The following is a 17,413-nucleotide window of genomic DNA, read 5'->3' on the forward strand; positions in this document are numbered from 1 at the left end:
AATTGAACACTGTTTGTGTAAAGAACAAATGAAATCGGCCACTTAAAATTCTGAGTTTGGCAGAGAAAAGCAAAGGAAAAAAAAATCAAAATTACATAAACTTCAAACAGATTTTTATGTCTTTCAAAAATGAATCTTTATTTCTTTCCATTGGGAATGTTGATGAGACTTTAAAATGGGAAGTGAAAAAGCAAGTCTCCTCGTCATGCTTCACTTTTACTTTCAGTAGAAATCACTGTTATCATCATAATCTATCACTTGTAACTGATCTTTTTTCTTTTCTTTGCCTTTGCCTTCGTCTTCCTCCTCTTCCCCTTCTTCCTCCTCTTCTTCTTCATCTGTCTTCTCATCTTTCTCAGTCTTGTCCTCCGTGTGAAATTCCTGGTATATCCCAGTCAGAGCTTTAGCTGCTTCTAGAGACACTTTGAGACTTCCTATCACCTCGTCTTCATCCACGCTCACAACTGGCAGGAAGAGAAACCATTTGAAAGAATATTATGATTTCTACAAATTAGATGTAGTCAACAGTCATTTGAACTACTATGAATTAATGTGATTGTCTTGATGGTTTCCTTTACATAATAAACATCCATTTATCTTCATGCATACTCAATCATCCAGGTAAGGAAATCCCAAAAAGTTGATTCTGTTAATCTCGATGTGTGTTTCAGTGGGAGAAACGTTTCGTCAACCATCCAGACTAAGTGAGTGAAGAAGTCACTTAGATGAGTTACGAAATGTTTCTCCCACTGAAAACTCTGCATCGAGATGAACAGACTTTTCAACTTTTTGGCATATCCATTTAATAAACACTGCTCAAAAAAACCTCACGCACTGTCAAGCTGCTGTTCAATGACATCATTTCCTGTGAGCAGCAGTTCCTGTAGGTTCAGAAAAGCGTGTCCAACGTCCACACACTCCTCGTTATCGTCCATTGGCTCACTGACTACTGTGAACCTTAACCTGCCGTGACACGTACAGACACACAAACTTAAATTTAGAGGCAAGACTTTCCAATAGCAGAGATATTATTAAACTTCTTAAGCTAGATTTTAACGTGTACATTTCACTACCTGCCCTGGTTGGGGTCAGTGCCCTCCAACATCGTGTAAAGATACCGTCTAAGTGGAGTTGACTGTGAACCATCCACATAAATCACTGAGAAAGAAACAGAGAGATTTTGAGTCTATTTAGGATCGTTTAAGTTCAAAGTTTATTGACACAAACATGGACAGCTCACCAACCCTTACCTCGTGTAAAGTTGTAGTGAATCTCCTCTCCTTCGGTAGGTTTGCGGAGGGACATGGGTGTTTCTGTTGTCTCCATCGGGATGCCCAGCAGCCGATATTCCACGTACACTCGCTGCACTGACTTATCCATCGCCACATGTGAGGAAGGTTCAAAAGTCAGGGACAGAATCTCCACTCGAAGCTTTTCTCCCTGAAATACAAGGACAAATGTTGGCCTCCACATTATTTCCAAAATAAAAGCTCATATTGTGTTCCACTGTAGCGCAATGTAGACGAGCACAGTAAAGGCAGTATGATTATAATGTTTCCTTTGTTGTCTGTTGTTGCTCCGGTTTTTCAGACAGTTACCTTCCTCATTTTTCGTTTTGGTGGTATGACAATGATGTCACTCTGTGAGGAACTTGATTCTGAAGATTCGGGGGCTTCAGTGTCCTCTGCAGCAGCTGTATAGTCAAAATCAAAGCTTTGGCAGCACTGAACAGTCTTTTTTCTGCATATTTAATGAATGGCAGAATTAAGCTTTAAATTGCTGTAAGCAACCTAAATCAAGTGTGTTGTTTGTATATGAATAGTTACCACTCTCACTCCTGTCCTCTTCTTCACCCTCAACCACTGACACCTGATCCACAGTGGAAATGTCCTAAAAAAAGAAAAGAAGAGAACACATGACACATGAGCCCATTCACAATCAAGTCCTCGTTTGGTGTCTTTTCATTCTAAATTTACATTAATTAGCTTTTCACAGCATTGTTTCGAATACGAGAAGGTGATTGAGCTGACCTGAGTTCTGGCATCGCTGACAGAGCTGACCCTCGACGCAGTGGTGAGTGATTGTCTGGAAGATGTCCTCTCTGAATACCTTAAATAAGATTTAATACATTTTAAAAAAAATAATCACGTTTTTCTTACAAAATTTCTTATAAGTGACGGATGGATAAGACTGTTTGAATTAAATGTGATGCCGAAAGATTTTTTTTGTTTTGTACGAGTAAATAGTTCGTTTTGCAAAACATGAAGGTCTCTGTGCGGTGTTTGAAATGTCAAAAGTCTTATTTCCAGCGAAAGAACCACTGCCCTTAGTGATTGATATTATTTGTTTACCATATTATTTACAGGTTTGATCCATATCAGGTTGCATAAAAGCTGGTGCCAATCCCTGGACAGATCACTCAGAGCCAAATGTTCACACTCTTACATTATCTAACACTTATTTGTCTTTCCTGAACAAGTTTACTCTTAAAGTTAACTCTATTCTGGGAGCTGTTTCTGCTCAGCTCTGCTGATGATCATAAAAGCTATGGTTGGAACTTCCAGTCAATTATTAAAACAATTAAAACTGATTATCATGGATTTAAAAATCTTATTTGGTTTTCATATGTAACTATTTCCAGTGATATCAACTTTAAGAAGCGCCCCTTATATTAAAAAGAAATTACTTAGTAGCTGGCAAATGAGAAGGTGTGGTCAGTCTTGGCTCAGGTGTCAGATGAGGTGTTCTCTGGTAAAGCTTAGTAGACCTCTTTCTGTCTGTAGACCGTGGCCTCACAGAAGTGGTTTGCTCTGCTCTCACATCCTGTGAGCTTCTCTGCTTGGTGGGTGGTGGCCGAGGCTGTAAGCCGACAAATATTGTATATCAGTGCACAAACAAACATGGCTGTATTGTGTGCTGAACTACCTCGCCCACACATTCTTCAAAATAAAACCCTACCCAGGCTTTCATCTCTTTCTGCAAAGGCTCAGGTTTCCAAGTCTGTGAAAAAAGCCATCGAAAAACAGATTTTGAGCTATAGGGGATAGGAAGTGTCTTTGAACACACAGATATCATGCACTTTCCTCACCTTCACTCTGGGCTTAGCTATGGGTCTCTGTGATGCATCATCCTTCTCTCTTCTCCTCTCCTCCCTTTCACTGCTTTCCCGTGCTCTGCCCTGCACGTCCACTCTGCTTCCCTGTCGGCCTAGTAAGGCATCCACTGGTGGCTGAAATGGGTACTTCCATTTCATCATTACTCTGACCATGCCTCGAGGTCCACCGGCTGGATCTCTCAGCACATAATCCCCTGGCAGAATAAAAAGAAACTTCTGAGATATCCAGCCTTTCTGGTTTTTGAGCAATGCTACAAAACTGATTCAGAAACAGATGGTACTTCATAACCTGTATATGATCAGTTTCCCTAAACAAGCATGTAAATAGGTTAAATAAAAGTATTATAAACCAATTTGTGTTACTTTGTAGATACTTTGTAGCAACTTCTTTTTCCACCTTCATCTCCATTAATGTCTCCTGGAGTTATGGATGCAGAAAAATCATGCAGTTCTTTTACTGTTCTCAATCCCTCACCTCTGATCTCTCTCCCTGTAGCCAGGGTCCGCAGTGGTATTGGGGTTTTGGCCAGATAAGGTGGCGGTATCTGGTCATCACTGTCATCAAACACGTACACCCACAGACTGCTTGACCTGAGAAAAAAGTGCCATTGAGTGAAGTTAGCAGGCTGTTAGAGGTGAGATTAAATCGAAACAAAAACAAAAGAAAACCCTCCAATTTTGAGCTAGCGTACCGGAGGTACTGCAGCACATCAGTTGTTATTGCAAGTGGGTAGCTAGTAGCGTCATTGAACACTGGATCAGCTGTGCACTTGACTGTTTGAGAGACATGAGGCGGCAGGTCGTAGAGCCTGTATGTCAGGTAGGCATCAGGAAGTAGTCCTGGCCATCGAGCGCTGAGGCCCACACAGCGTTCCAGCATTACCACCAGTTCATTGGGGATTCCTCCACCATAGTCATGTAACTCCTGCCATAAATATAAATAGAGTCATAAATAGATTCTGTACATGTTTGGAAGCAGAGCATCCAACTTTAAAAGGCTACTTCACCCAAACTGGACTCAAATTGGAAAAAAACAACCCCCCCAAAACTAGAAGGTTAAATAAAATGAATGCATTTTGTAACAAATATATACACTTAACTGTAAAGCTAATACTGAACAAGATGACAAGGGGCACAGATTTGCCTTAACACGTGAACATACGTGTAGCTCATACAGTAGATTCAGTATGAGCTGGAAGGCCAAATTGTGTGTATTCCCAGCATGGACACACTATTCACTGTGCTTTCATCAGCTTATCTTCTCTCTGATTTACCTCATGAATGCTGTCTTGCCACCCAAGCGTGATCTGCACAGGGCTTCTGTGTCTCACTGTTTTCCAGTCAGCTCCACTCTCTGCCACAGTGGCCACAGGCTCTGCAGGAGGGAACAGACGTGCCCAGAAATCCACAACACCAACAATTTCACCCTCGTGTCCTGAGAGGGAGACAGTAAATAAAATGAAAACATTTCTAAGATATCTTTTTTTCATCTATGCAGTGGAATTAACAAAACAGCTTCTCTTTACACACCTGTAATATTCACGTGTCCACCAATACGCTCTCCTCTCCTCTCTATGGCACCCATTAGAGACATCTGTCCACTTCCGTGGGTCACAAACTGGACTCCTCCTAATGCCTGGTGGAGCTCTACTCTGACTCTTGACCCCTGACCTCCCAGCCGGCCCAGATCCCGGACTGTCAGGCAGTAGCGGGATGTGAAGCCATAATTGGGCTGGCTTCCTGACACCAGAGGAGTAGAGTGCATCTCAAAGTCCAGCAGGCTGTATGTGCAGAAGCTCACAATATTTTCACCTTTATCTGCCCCTGGATGGATGCCCCCCATAATACGCAGTCCTGCTGGGGTGAAGGTTGCAGCCTGTTGGTGGGAATGAGCACTTATCATAACCTTTGGGAAAACAGCTTGAAATTATTCAGGCTCGGGATGTGAGTCTTTACCTTCAGGTGGATCTCTAGCAGCGACTCCCCAGCCTTGAGCTGAGAGAATGACATGTCATCCTCAATGGGCTCCACCACCTCCTGATCTCCAACTGGCCAGGTGTACTGTACTGGTATGGTACGTTTGTAGTTCCTGGGGCTGTATGCCAACTCTTTCAACTGGGCTTTAGGTACAGAAGAGAAAATAAAATATTTGGAGATTCTGTCTAATGTACATCATTTCTTTCATGTCAAATAGTAAGTCTGAGTAACTAATTAGCAATTGTTTGTCGTTCTCTAGAATCTCCTGTTACTATAATGTAGAAAGAGTTGCTGTCATTGTCATCGTCACACCTTGTAAACTGTTCATCTGCAGAGCTCTTTTTGATAGCAGTTTGTCTTTCTCTGCAATCCTCCTCCTGCTCTCCTCTCTCTCTCTCTCCACCTTCTGACTGACTGTACTTAACTCTTCCTTTGAGAAGAAAATGGGAGAAATTGCGAAAAAAAATGGCGATAACAGCTATGTTCCACATAATTCACATATGCATTTAAAAGCTGTGCAAACCTGCAGGTCTTTAGTGATTTGGTGCTCCAGCAGTAAAAGGTTTCTGGTTTTCTGTAATTCGAGCACAGTCTCAGCATGCGATGCCTGGATATTCACCAGCTCGCCGGGTGAATCTTCCAACTTCCCATCAGCCAGGAGGAAGCACAAACCCTCCTTGCTCTCCTGCTGCATTCTAAATGCCTGCAGTGAACACGACACGAGGCTAAAAAAAAGCAATTTATCTACTAATTTATGTGGTTTGTTTGTCTAACAGGGTACAACAGAGTGCAAACCTTGATCTGCAGAAGGGTTTCACTCAGCTCCTCAACGCTCATGTCAAACTCCTGGAAGAGAGGGAACTGTGTCACAAAGTGTGCTTAAAGCAACGATAACACACAGAAAGTGTAAATTAGCTGCTGAGCTGCATGAAAACAGACCTTGCTCACAGAGTCCAGCCTGTCCTGCAGAGCAGAGACCTGCTCCTTGTACCGGAACACCTCTTGTTCCAGCTGCTCTTGTTTGTCTCTCATAGACAAGGAAAGCTCTAAATGTAACAACAGAAGTGAACAAACGGGATTGTTATTACACAACCTGTTTGCTTTGGACGAGCACATGCTGAGAAATGAAGAGACCTCGTTCTTGCTCCATCTGCTCCTCCAGTATCTCCTTCTCTTGTCTCAGTTTCTCCTTCTCTACTTCCAGCCTGCGTCTGTCTTCCTGCTCTGCCAGCAGCATTTCCTCCATCCTGCTGATATTTTCCCCGAGCTTCTGGCTTGTCTGGAGCACTTCTTTCTCTTTTTCCACCTGGTGATCATGGTTGCTTTGAGAAGATAAAGTACTGAAAAAAGAGTGTGGAAAAGAAGGTTTAAATAACCACTGAAACAACAGGTGATGTTTTGTGGTTTACATCAGAATTAATAACTTTCTTTGGTCTTGAAACACATATTGTTTTACCTTTCTAGCAGCGTGTCATAGTTCCTTTTAATCAGGTCCCTCTCTCCTTCCAGGTCTGATATCCTCTCCTGCAGCTGATAGAGAAATGATATATTATATGATCTCCAGATTTTTTGTAATGAACCATAGACATCCTTCTGTTCTCCCTTAGATTTGCTCATGCAGATACAGGTAGCGTACCTTGTCAAGGGTCTGCAGAGACAGGGTCGTGTTGGTAAGCTGTCCCTCTAGTTCCAGAGCTTTTTGTCTTTCCTGTTTCAGTTGTTCAGTCAGTTCCTCCACTTTCCCCAGCAGAGCTCCCTGACTTTCCCTCATTGATCTCTGAGTCTGATATAAAAACAAAATTACGATTAGCGGTTTTTCAAATTTTATTTACCTGAAACATCAGCTGAACTTTATCAGTGTGGTAAGACCTTTACCTCTTCTAGCTGATTCTCATAAGCCTAGAAGGAAAGCAAAATGTCTAGTAAGCTGAAACAAGAAGTTCCTGTGACATAAGAAAAGAAATGTTTGACAGACAGTGTTTCTGACCTCTTGCAGGTTGGTGAATTTCTCCTCTGTAACTCTCAGGGCAGCGCTCTTTTCTGAAAGCTGCTTTTGCAGACGGATTAAATCCACATTCTCCCTGATAGTTATTCTGGTAGAGACAAATAATTTTGAACATATTTGATGGATGAATTTACTCATGTTCTTTTTAAAAAAAGCAAAAACGCAAGTGTTTGCTTGTGTTTGTGTTTAAAGTTTAAGATCGCAGGCTTATTTTCTGTCTTTTCTGTCCTCGCCGTTACAGCAGTGGATGCTCAAACATGATGAACGCTTTAAACAAGGCTTCATCTCAGACAGCTCTATTTTTGCTTTTTCAGTTTTTTGTTGATGACAAAGAGAGGGAACAATCCTGGTGTTTGCTCACACCTTCTTTTTGCAATTTGCAGCCAATAAGAAGAAAGTTCAAAAAGGAGACTGAGGAGCTACAACACACAGTGAGCTTTCAGACAGTGAGTTGGTTGAACGGACAGGCTGTGCCAAAGCCCAGTAAAACATAAACAAGACTTATTTTAAATCAGCTGATTCACTCACTGGTGAACTGTGCAAAGCTTGTCTGGTAGAGTGTGAAAGTGAGCACAAGGGGCTCAACTCAATTCAAGTGTACAGCTGTGATACAACGTGTGAGATTATTGTATGATATGCTGAGAGGATACGTGCTGTATCATGCACACAGGTACTTAGCTCTACAATGCTGCCATTTAACGTTCTTGTTTAGGAGGAAATGCTACAAGCGGCACAAGCAAATTAAAGTCAAATTAGGACGCTGTCATGCTGAGCATTCACAGTTATCCAGTTTCACAAATGCAGTAACAAAAAATGCAGTAACATCAATTATCCTATTTTATTTAATTGTTTCATTATTGTCTCTGTGATGTCTCTGCTGTAGCTACCGGTGTCTGTCGGCCTGTTGCTTTCTCATCTCTCGAAAGGTCCCCTCAATCTCTTTCTCTTTCTCTCTCAGTGAGTCTCTGAGCGCCTGGGCAGTTAGTTCCAGCTCTGCCACCCTCACCTGTTCTGTCATAGTGGACCTGCTGGGTGGGAAAGACACAGTGAGATCATGATGAGACTCTCAGAGGTCATGCGATTTACTTCAGCTGCACAAGAGTGTGGCCAGTAATGGCACGCTAAAGGATGATCCGCTGTAGCTAATGGATCATTTGATCATTTAGCACATCACACATGGGACACTTACAACCTCTCCATCTCTGCCCTGGTGTCTTCCAGTGTAGGGCCATATCGAGGTGGTGCAGTCTGGGCTGCCCTCCTCATTCCACCGTCTCCGTCCAGATTTTTACCTAACAACAGGAAGACCAGGGAAGGAAAATAAAGAGATTTAAGAATCACTGCAGCCTCTATTCCTGTTGTTGTTGCTGTTGCGCACACCTTTGCTGAATTTGTAGGGTGTGCGAGCTCCCAGGTCCATAATGTGCTGCTTGGCCAGGCTGAGTTTGTTCTGCAGCACTCCTTTCTGGCTCTCCAGCATTGCCACTCGGGCTTCCAGCTCCTGTATTGTGTCCTCCATGTCCCTCTCCTTAACACCACTGGAGCCAGGACTGGTCTGACGAAGACGCATTAGCCTTGCAGACATACTGAGGCAAAGCAGAGAGGTTTAATTTGCCACAGTTAGCATGAGCTGACAGGTGTTCAGTAAGTGCCTTCAAAGAGTGCAAAATGCACTCCTTAATCTATGTTTGGGGTTCCAATATTACTTTCATCTTATTGCCAGTAAATACATTTTCATTAATATGCGCCACAGTATTCAAATGTATAGAATCAGGTACAAATAGTGTGTGTCGGTGTTTTGTGTGTGTGTGTGTTACCTGCGTAGTCTCTGGTCCTGGGTGCGTGTGTGTTGTTTTAGCACACTGTTCTCCTCCTGCAGTCGGAGGCACAGGTCCTCCAGGTGCTCTCTGGGAAATCGAAAAAGGCGCTGAGGGTCTGCTGGACAGGGCGATGGAAACACAGAGAAAGCACACACACACATGAAAACTGAAGATTCTGTTGTGTGACTTCCATACAGACTATAAAAACCTGAAGTGCTTTCACCTTTTGTCCTCATGACATGATGCTTCTTCCAGGACTTGACATCCCGTAGAGTATCTGAGAAGATGGCAATAAGGGGATATTTGCAGAATTATTCCTAATGATTTACAGTTTATTTATTGCCTAAACCCTGCTCATTATTAATAAACTGAGACTTAACGCAAAGCTAAATTGTAACCTTTATCTCTGATGCTTGTACTTCAAGGTTGTAGTTTATTTTCTTCAAGTTGTGTTTTTAAAGAAAACACACACAAAAACACATATCAGTACAAACCAACCTGGGACAGTTGGCATCAGTCCCCCTCTCATCATGCCCACATCCCTCACTGGGAGGTCCCCAGCTGTCTCGTCCACCACCGGCGACATTACACCGCTCTTCACAGACTCATCTTCTCAGAAACCGTCAGCCTTACAAAACCTGAATTTGGTTCAAATGAGGTTGAATTGCTGAAGACGAAATACCTTAATACTGCAAATATGACATGTTTTAAAGTTTCACTATGGTAACCACACTAAACGGCTTACAACAATTAAAAACAGAGAGAGAGAGAATAATTGTAGGGTCTCTCTACAGTCTAAAGGTTTTTAAAGATATTCCAAAGTGACTACTTTAAACTGTAATGTGCTCAATGCCCAGAAAAGCTAACAGTTTTTTAAAAAAGAATTCAGACTTCAACACTGAAAGCTTTCCTAATAAAAGCTATTTAACTCACCGTGTGAAAACTGTGTGGTGTTTCCTGCTTGAGCCTGGTGTCCAGCACAACCAGGCTTTCTTTATGTCTGCCCTTCCTGTCCAGGTTTAATCCCTCTTAAGACTTTCTTCTTTCATTCCTTCCCAACCTCTGTTAGATTAGTCTTCACAGAGAGATGCTTTCTACTTTAGATCTATGTTGATATATTTCTGTGCATAGATGTAATTCAGTGAGAAACATTAGTATACAGTAGTCGTGGTCCAATCTTGAAGTAGTGATCCACATGCGTGGATGCTAATCCTATTTCCATGCTAATCTGATTAGCGAGCATCAGGTTGTAGATTAAGATGTGCTCTGAAATCAGTTTTGTAGTTAGGTATTAATGACTGAGGAGAGCTGTTATTAGAGAGAAGCAGGTCTCAGATCTGTTTACTGAAGCACAAGGGAAGCAGATAATAAATAAGTGGGTGGAGGCTGTAAGCATATACAACAGACAAGAGCAGCTGATTGAAAAACTCACAAAAAGTATGGTTTTAATGTAGTGCTTTTCTACTCAAGGTCACTTTTATTATGGTAATTTTCAGAGGCTAAGAATTAATTGACTGACAAGCAGTTTCATGGCCTGATGGTTTATTATACCGTGACAAATGAAAAGAACATACAAAGATGATTCAGTCGATTCATTGTGTTGCATTTGTATGTTATAGATTTTCAGTGTCGTTTTAAATACAAGGATTTACAAGAACATTACATCACTGTTACACTCAAGAACGGGAAGGCCAGAAAACAGATGAAACCAAGACGAACTTGTATCAGGATGATGGGAGGAGAAACGTGTGGAGAAGGAAAGAAACAGCTGATGGTCAGAAGCATATGGTGGGACCAGTGTTATGGCATGGACATGTATGGCTGCTGTGGCACCCAGTCACTAGTGTTTATTGATGATGTGACAGCTGATAGAAGTAAAAGGATGAATTCTCTAGTATACAAGCCAGAATGCAATATATCCTATATATAGAAATCATTATTTTACAGTTGCTAAGCAAAGCAACTAGAGTTTGAGGTATTTATTGAGAAAGAAGGATCATTTATTTTATGAAAAGTTTCATTCAAAAATTTAATACTAACTTTACAGTTTGCATGCAGTTTTTAAATGTTTAAAAAATATCTTCATGCATTACAAAACAGGGAACAGTTTAATGCAAAAAAACAAACCCAGACCGACGTACATCATATAGTGATGTCATCTAAATCCTTGCCTTCATCGATTCCACTGACTTGGCGGATGATAAGTGGTGATTTGTTGCTGCCGTTGTCACTCATATCAGGGTTAAAAAAGGGAAGCATCGCGTCGGTGAATCGGCCGTGTGTGAAAGAATAGATGTGTGACTGGGTGTCTGCGTTGTAAAATGACACCCTGCCTTCCTCATAATCCAAAAACACCCCAACGATACGTGGTCTCTGAGCGAGGGACAGCAGCTCTGCCTGTCCAGCACATGCCCGGTACTCACTGCCCTTCCTCAAACAGATAGTCCAATAACCATCTTCTGGACACAGTGTGACCAAACCTTTCCTGTTGACTGATTCTTTAGCTACACCTAGATCCCACGCTGTCTTGTCTCCGACATCCACCTCCCAGTAGTGCCTTCCTGTGGTGAATCCCTGTTTAAGGGGAGAGCTACACATCACTGACTGCCCATTTATCCATGTATCACAGAGAGCAACAAAAAGACCAAATGTTTAAAGGGGAACCCGCTACATCTTTAATTACCTTGAGGGCGAGGACACATGGTGCTGTGTCAAAACGCTCTGGTATGTCAGCCAGGTTTTGTTCAACATTGCCATCCCAAACCTGCCTTCCATCCCCTGATAAAACCAGCCAAGGGTTGGCTGTCCTGGGGTCCAGCTGAACATCAGCTGGTAGGAAGACACAGTTTATGTGGGACTTTATTAGCCTCTTATTTCTAATGTGAAAATATTTTTGTGTGGTTTCCTGTTTTGTCAAAGCAGGAAATATAAATGTTCCCTTTCATGACGGTTAACGGTGAACACTCTTACCTGCATACTGCTGAATCTTCTCATGCTCTGCAAAAAGATCAGAACATACGGTCAAAAATACTCCATCCATGTGTGATCTTTAATTGTGATGTTGTTTGAAAGCACCTGTTCAGTCATTTAATGTAATGATGTTGACAAAAAATAAATACATTAAAAAAACAGAATAGATATGAACCTTGAATGGAAAGTTTTTTCAGCTCCGATTGCAGCTGCTGTTCAATGCTGAACACTGCTCTCCGTAATATCCCCAAACTGGTGTCTGCATGGACGATGATTTCAGAGCAGGATCTGGCAGATGGAAGAGAACTCAGAGCTGGAAACCTCTGACACAAAGAAGAGAAAACTTACTTTAAAAGCAATCATTTACAATACAAAGTAGGATCATTTAAAAAAAAAAATCCTGCTTTTTGTAACTGGATAAACTAACAGCAAAACAATGACAAATGATCCGTCTCCCACTGAATGGGAGCCACTTCCATGTGTTTTTTCTGTCTACCTTTCCACCTTCTGGAAAATAAACTAAATTCCTAACCTGTATGAGATGGAGGTGGTCATCTGTGTGAAAAAGCTGCTCCATTTCACTTCTTCTCCTCTGCAGTTCAGTGATTTCCAGCTCAAGTTCTGCAACGAGCCTGTCTGCCCTCTGCTCTGCTGCCGCCTGCCTCCTCTGGATCATCTCCACCAGCTCGGCTTGACTTCTTTCCATGGTACGAATGAGAGCGGAGAAAACTTGTACACTTTTCTCTATGTCTCTCTTTGAATTTACCTATAGAGGGCATTAAGCAATACAAACAAAAACGCATTTTTCCTCAGGGCAGAAAAAGGTTCAGCAGTAGATCCATTTGAACACATGTGGCTTCCAAGCAGAATAATACAAATCCCAGACAGTTGATTATGTCCATCTGAACATTGTGTTGTCACTCATTTAAGTGAGTTCATCAGTCTCAGGGCACTTACATAATGACCGAAACTAGCACCATTGCCTAACAATGTCCAGGACATTACACATCCTGGACGGGGAGGAATGCCTGTTTAAGTGGGAGACAGGGAGGCCATTTACGTAAAAAAGGAACTACTGAACTGAGAAAGGGCCTAACTGTCTTACAATGTGCTGATTGATCAGTGGTCATGACAATTTGCATATTAATGATGATGAAACTGAGCTCACAGCCCATTAATATGGAATGGTGCTAGTTTCTAGGTGCTTTAATCACAGCCTGAGAGGCTTAAACACCCAGATATGTTAACTCACTTTGCTCAGCTCCACACATCGTTTAATCTCCTCCACTTTCTGCAGTCTGTCCTGGATCATTTGCTGAACATCAACCTCGATCCTCTTCATCTGCACCTAAACGTTAAAACGAAGACAGAACCTTTAAATAGTTACTGTCTTATTCCAGAATTTCGTTTAGCATTTAATTTAACAAGAGTTTAGTGCTGCTGAGGAGATCACACCTTCCTCTCTTGGCTTTCTCGTTCCACTGGTACCGTTTTGTGAGAGCGGTGGTCGGTTTCGGTGCACAGCACACAAACACACCTCTGGTCACTTCTGCAGAACAGCTCCAAAAGCCTTTGGTGCTTTTTACACATCCTATTCTGCAGCATTGCCACAGGTTCAATCAGCTTGTGAATCTTCAAAGTGGCAACTCTCAGGTGAGGCTCCAGGTGCATCTCGCAGTATGAGGTCAGACACGTGAGGCATGATTTCAGTGCCTGAGTTTTCGTTCCTGTGCACACATCACAATAGATGACTTTTTCTGTCACTGCAATCACGCCGTTCTGCCTTCTCGCTCGGATCTGCTCTGACATTTCTTTAGCGAAAGAGTTTTCACAAAGCTCGGGGCGGCATTCAAAGACTGTGTGACATCTGGGGCAGCTAATTGCACGGCTTACGTCCCAGTGTGTTGTGATGCAGGTGAAGCAGAAGCTGTGACCGCAGGGGATGGAGACGGGCTCGGAGAAAACGTCTTGGCAGATGGAACACTGAAACTGCACCTCTGACAGACGAAAACTATTGGAAGCCATCACCTCAGAGCTAAAGAAAGAACATTAGAGAGGAGAGAGCTTAGAAAACATTAATCATTTACTTTCTGAGTCACTGAGAACGTCATTATTGGTAACACTGGGACATTTACAAGGCTAACAAATGACCTCAAACGTAGATCGAGGTCATTTTTCAAGGCATTTCCCTTATTGTCAGCTCTGTAAGTACTTGGCATAGAGCCAGACACACAAACCTCCTTATCAATGGTTTGAAACAATTCAAAGCAGTTCACTGGACAAAGTCCAGCTGCATGGCGACATAGCTCAGCCTTTCACTTCCTCTTTAAGCTTAACTTTAAAAAAGGGCCTGAGACACTGAACAGACATACTAACATGCTCCCTCGTTTCCAACCATTGTAATTTGTCATTGTGGAAACTTTTCAGTATACCATATTCCCTTAGGGGGTAAAAACTGACAGCTTAAGATACAGTATGTTGTCTGTCTGGTACAAAGGAAAGCAGATCAAGAGCAGAAATATCTAAAAAATAATGTTGACTCATACCTAGTTCATCTCTCATCGTGTTTTGCTCTTACCTTTCCTGAATGCGAAAGCTGATCTCTGAGGCAGCGAAGCATAATACTAGCACTGCGGTTGTGAAGCCAAAGTCCTCCCTATTCAGCTGTTGGCACACCCACACGACTCTCCCTCTCATTCTCTTTTTTCTCCTTTGCATTTTGTTCCTGGGTGGGAGGAGTAAGGTCTGTATCAGGTACATTGCTGGTTTTGTATTGTGTGGCAGTTCTTTGTATGGACGTATTGCTGCTGTGTTTGTATTGCACACACCTTAAATGTTGATTTTGAATAAAACCCCCCCAAAATATTATATTTTTGAGCACGGATGATTTATCTGTTACCCATTTCTCATAATTCTGCAATAGATTCACAGCTCAACACGCTGAAAAGATCTTCAGAAAACTGCAGCACTGATCCATATTGTCTGAAGACCTACTTTTTAAAAATGTCACCTATAAACCCAATGAAAAAATCTTGGTGCTGCAGAAAGTCAATGGTCAGTTAAAGTGAATATTAATAGATGTTGACACTGAAAAAAAGAACAAAAGCAGAGGTTAGTCTCACCTCCTCAGAAGTGTCCTCAGCATCCTTTTGATACATTGCATGCTTTAGATGCAATGGCAATGGCTGAGTTGATTCATATAGTACATTTGATTACATGATTACATGACTGAATTTGCTGAAAAGAGAAAAAAAAAGAGAAAAATCTATGTTGGCCTATTATATTTTAAAGCAATAAAAACTACAAAACAAAATTTGAAATAAAAGACAAGTTAATACACACATACACACAAACACACACTAAAGAGATTCAGGAAAAAAAACCTCAACTACTCAGAAACCAAACAACTGGCAGAACAACATTGTTGTTCTTTATGTTGCAAGTTCGTGGGAGAAACTCAGAAGAGTGTTCTTCAAGCGTAGCACGCTGGTACTCTGTGACCCGGAAACACCCTCAGACAAAAACTATTTCATCCTAATGACAAAGCACATAAAAACAAACTGAACTGTGTGTGCTGTGCAATGGAGTGAGGAGTGCTCAGACCTTTACTCTGCAGATAGTACAACATAGGAGGCCCAGCTCATCAGCACAGATGTACATATTCACATCATTCTTTTGAAAGTAAAAACGTTCACATTTTGGTTAGAAGACACAGATGCTTTTTGAGATAATGGTAAATGACGCCATATGTGTCCATCTGAAACTCACCATCACTTTTTAGAACTGAAAAAGCTTTTTGGATGAAAAATGAAATGTCTTCAAGAACTTAATAAGAAGTCTAGTTGCCTTCAACTCAGACGCTGCAGTTTCATTTCATAAAGCATCTTTCTCATTGGTCAGATTTTTGTACTCTACTAACTTCTATTTAAGAGTAGTTTGACAAGAACAGAACATTGATTTCACTTATCAAAATCCATGGTGTTCATGTCCTAAGACTGAGAGAATATTTCATTCCCCACCATCTTTGCCATGTCATGAATTTCCTAGTTTGTGTTCCTTAGTTTCTAGTAGCGATGGCTAAACTAAGCTTTCTGAAGCATTGAAGCTCGTGTTAAAAAACGGTTCATTACTTGAAGCTTTTCAACACAGTCATCTCTGGTGACATCTGCTGGCCAAAAACATGAAGAACAGCTTGAATCTACAAATTAAAGTGTACTGCTTCATATGGCTGCCCACTCTACAGGGTGGAGTTCACAATTCTGTCTGATATTGGGTCCCCCTTGTGTTGCTTTGAACATGTATTTTTTGGGGAGAAAAAATTATGTCTATTTGTTTAATAAACAAATTTGATTTCCTTATTTAAACATGTGCCATGGTGTGGTCTGTCTTTGCTTGTGACTTCTTGATGTTAGTAAACACAATAGATGAAAAAAACATATAATATACATATAATAATAATGTACATTATTATTATGAAGTATGCTTCTGGTGTGAGGTCCTGCGTCCATGTACTTATGCAATTAATCACTGGACAGATGGACAGCTATGTTTATAAATAATATTATATCAGGTCAATTGTCTTATACATATTTTTGACCTGGAATTGATTGTGAACTGAAAAGGGAAATACTTATGAACTTGTAAAATAAAAACATGATGCACTTAAGGTTATCCTGTTTGGCTTTTATTTTAAGAAGATAATTTGTTCCACTGTGCAATGGCCGAGTCTGTTGCTTTTGGAGATAATTTCTCCTGCCTTAGAGAAAATCCGCTCACATGGAACAGAAGAGGCTGGCGTGCACAGAAACTGGTAGAGATGCAGGTATGCGGTCTTCCTGGGTCCCACAGAATAAACAAATTCAATTGCCGCACATTTTGTAGAATAACATTTTAAGATTGTTTTAAAAATAAAATAACACCCAAAACAAAGGCAAACAACAAGAACACAAAGCTGGCAAACCCACCCGATTGACCAAAATCAACTCAAAATACTCCCATATGACAGAACCCCCTTTCCTCCTTGCTGGCTCCATATCTCTCAATAGAATGATCAGTGGTTTGCTATCTCTCACCATCAAAACACTCCACAAATCCCATGCATGATTTACTTCCTTATAAACCATTGAACCAGGTGCCGAAGAGTTACGTTCTAACGTCAGTGCGTCAGTGCTTCTGACGCAGTGTGTTGTTTTTTTGTGACACACGCTCCAGAGTGTCAGCTTCAAGCAAGCTATCCCTAGTTTCTAGATTCAAGTGTCCAGGTTAGTTTCTGGTTTTCATGTTTGAGGTTTTGGTTAGTTTTTTTGTGAAGTTTACTTTTTACGGAAAGTCTCCCAGCAATAAACGCTTTAAGTTCATTCTGTTTCGTGAGTCCTGCAATTGGGTCCTATATCCTGCCTGCCACACAGGACACATGACAATAGGTTTTGAAATATAATGTTTTACTATAAATCCCTACAGAATTTTGTTTATTTGCATCAACACAGTTATAATACTTGCAAGCAAAACTTCACATAGCTATTATTG

General features: G+C 41.4%; 2 protein-coding genes across 7 annotated transcripts; both read right to left on the bottom strand.

Annotated features, from left to right (window-relative positions):
* Positions 1–123: 123 nt before the first annotated feature.
* rpgrip1 (RPGR interacting protein 1) lies at positions 124–10,037 on the bottom strand. 6 transcript variants are annotated; one of them, XM_013265659.3, is made up of 32 exons: positions 9,851–10,037; positions 9,416–9,555; positions 9,141–9,194; positions 8,915–9,035; positions 8,478–8,683; positions 8,287–8,389; positions 7,985–8,125; positions 7,080–7,185; positions 6,968–6,991; positions 6,729–6,875; positions 6,549–6,622; positions 6,227–6,432; positions 6,032–6,138; positions 5,888–5,938; positions 5,616–5,795; positions 5,405–5,522; positions 5,072–5,235; positions 4,928–4,991; positions 4,646–4,855; positions 4,390–4,550; positions 3,808–4,040; positions 3,591–3,706; positions 3,089–3,309; positions 2,959–3,000; positions 2,687–2,859; positions 2,031–2,109; positions 1,827–1,890; positions 1,599–1,693; positions 1,251–1,440; positions 1,074–1,158; positions 836–963; positions 124–464 (listed from the first exon to the last, which is right to left on the bottom strand). In XM_013265659.3, exons 2-32 carry the CDS (start codon positions 9,501–9,503, stop codon positions 223–225), a joined length of 3,993 nt encoding a protein of 1,330 aa, XP_013121113.1. In that variant the 5' UTR covers positions 9,504–9,555; positions 9,851–10,037; the 3' UTR covers positions 124–222. The 6 variants fall into 6 exon arrangements, with proteins under 6 accessions (XP_013121113.1, XP_013121111.1, XP_003457692.3 ...); XM_013265657.3 differs by having other exon boundaries at positions 4,646–4,991; positions 8,915–9,032; XM_003457644.5 differs by having other exon boundaries at positions 4,646–4,991; positions 7,985–8,122.
* Positions 10,038–10,442: 405 nt separating this feature from the next.
* Positions 10,443–15,122, bottom strand: btr33 (bloodthirsty-related gene family, member 33). Its single transcript, XM_019348519.2, has 10 exons — positions 15,010–15,122; positions 14,466–14,612; positions 13,343–13,922; positions 13,140–13,235; positions 12,420–12,653; positions 12,063–12,210; positions 11,888–11,914; positions 11,601–11,746; positions 11,059–11,491; positions 10,443–10,782 (listed from the first exon to the last, which is right to left on the bottom strand). The coding sequence occupies exons 1-9, from the start codon at positions 15,048–15,050 to the stop codon at positions 11,060–11,062; spliced, it is 1,851 nt and encodes a 616-aa protein (XP_019204064.1). The 5' UTR covers positions 15,051–15,122; the 3' UTR covers positions 10,443–10,782; position 11,059.
* Positions 15,123–17,413: the final 2,291 nt, after the last annotated feature.

This window comes from Oreochromis niloticus, linkage group LG3 (assembly GCF_001858045.2).
Source record: "Oreochromis niloticus isolate F11D_XX linkage group LG3, O_niloticus_UMD_NMBU, whole genome shotgun sequence".
Taxonomy (NCBI): domain Eukaryota; kingdom Metazoa; phylum Chordata; class Actinopteri; order Cichliformes; family Cichlidae; genus Oreochromis; species Oreochromis niloticus.

Bases quoted from the DNA above. Each gene is read 5' to 3' on its own strand.
- rpgrip1 (XM_013265656.3), bottom strand. From the start codon at position 9,503: ATGTCGCCGGTGGTGGACGAGACAGCTGGGGACCTCCCAGTGAGGGAT. The intron at 5,523-5,615 runs GTTTGCACAGCT...TTCTTCTCAAAG, and splicing joins AAATCACTAAAGACCTGCAG to GAAGAGTTAAGTACAGTCAG. The intron at 5,236-5,404 runs GTGTGACGATGA...CTGTACCTAAAG, and splicing joins GCAGATGAACAGTTTACAAG to CCCAGTTGAAAGAGTTGGCA.
- btr33 (XM_019348519.2), bottom strand. From the start codon at position 15,050: ATGCAATGTATCAAAAGGATGCTGAGGACACTTCTGAGGAG. The intron at 13,923-14,465 runs GTAAGAGCAAAA...TTCTTTCTTTAG, and splicing joins AGCTTTCGCATTCAGGAAAG to CTCTGAGGTGATGGCTTCCA. The intron at 11,915-12,062 runs GTTCATATCTAT...ATCTTTTTGCAG, and splicing joins GAAAAAACTTTCCATTCAAG to AGCATGAGAAGATTCAGCAG.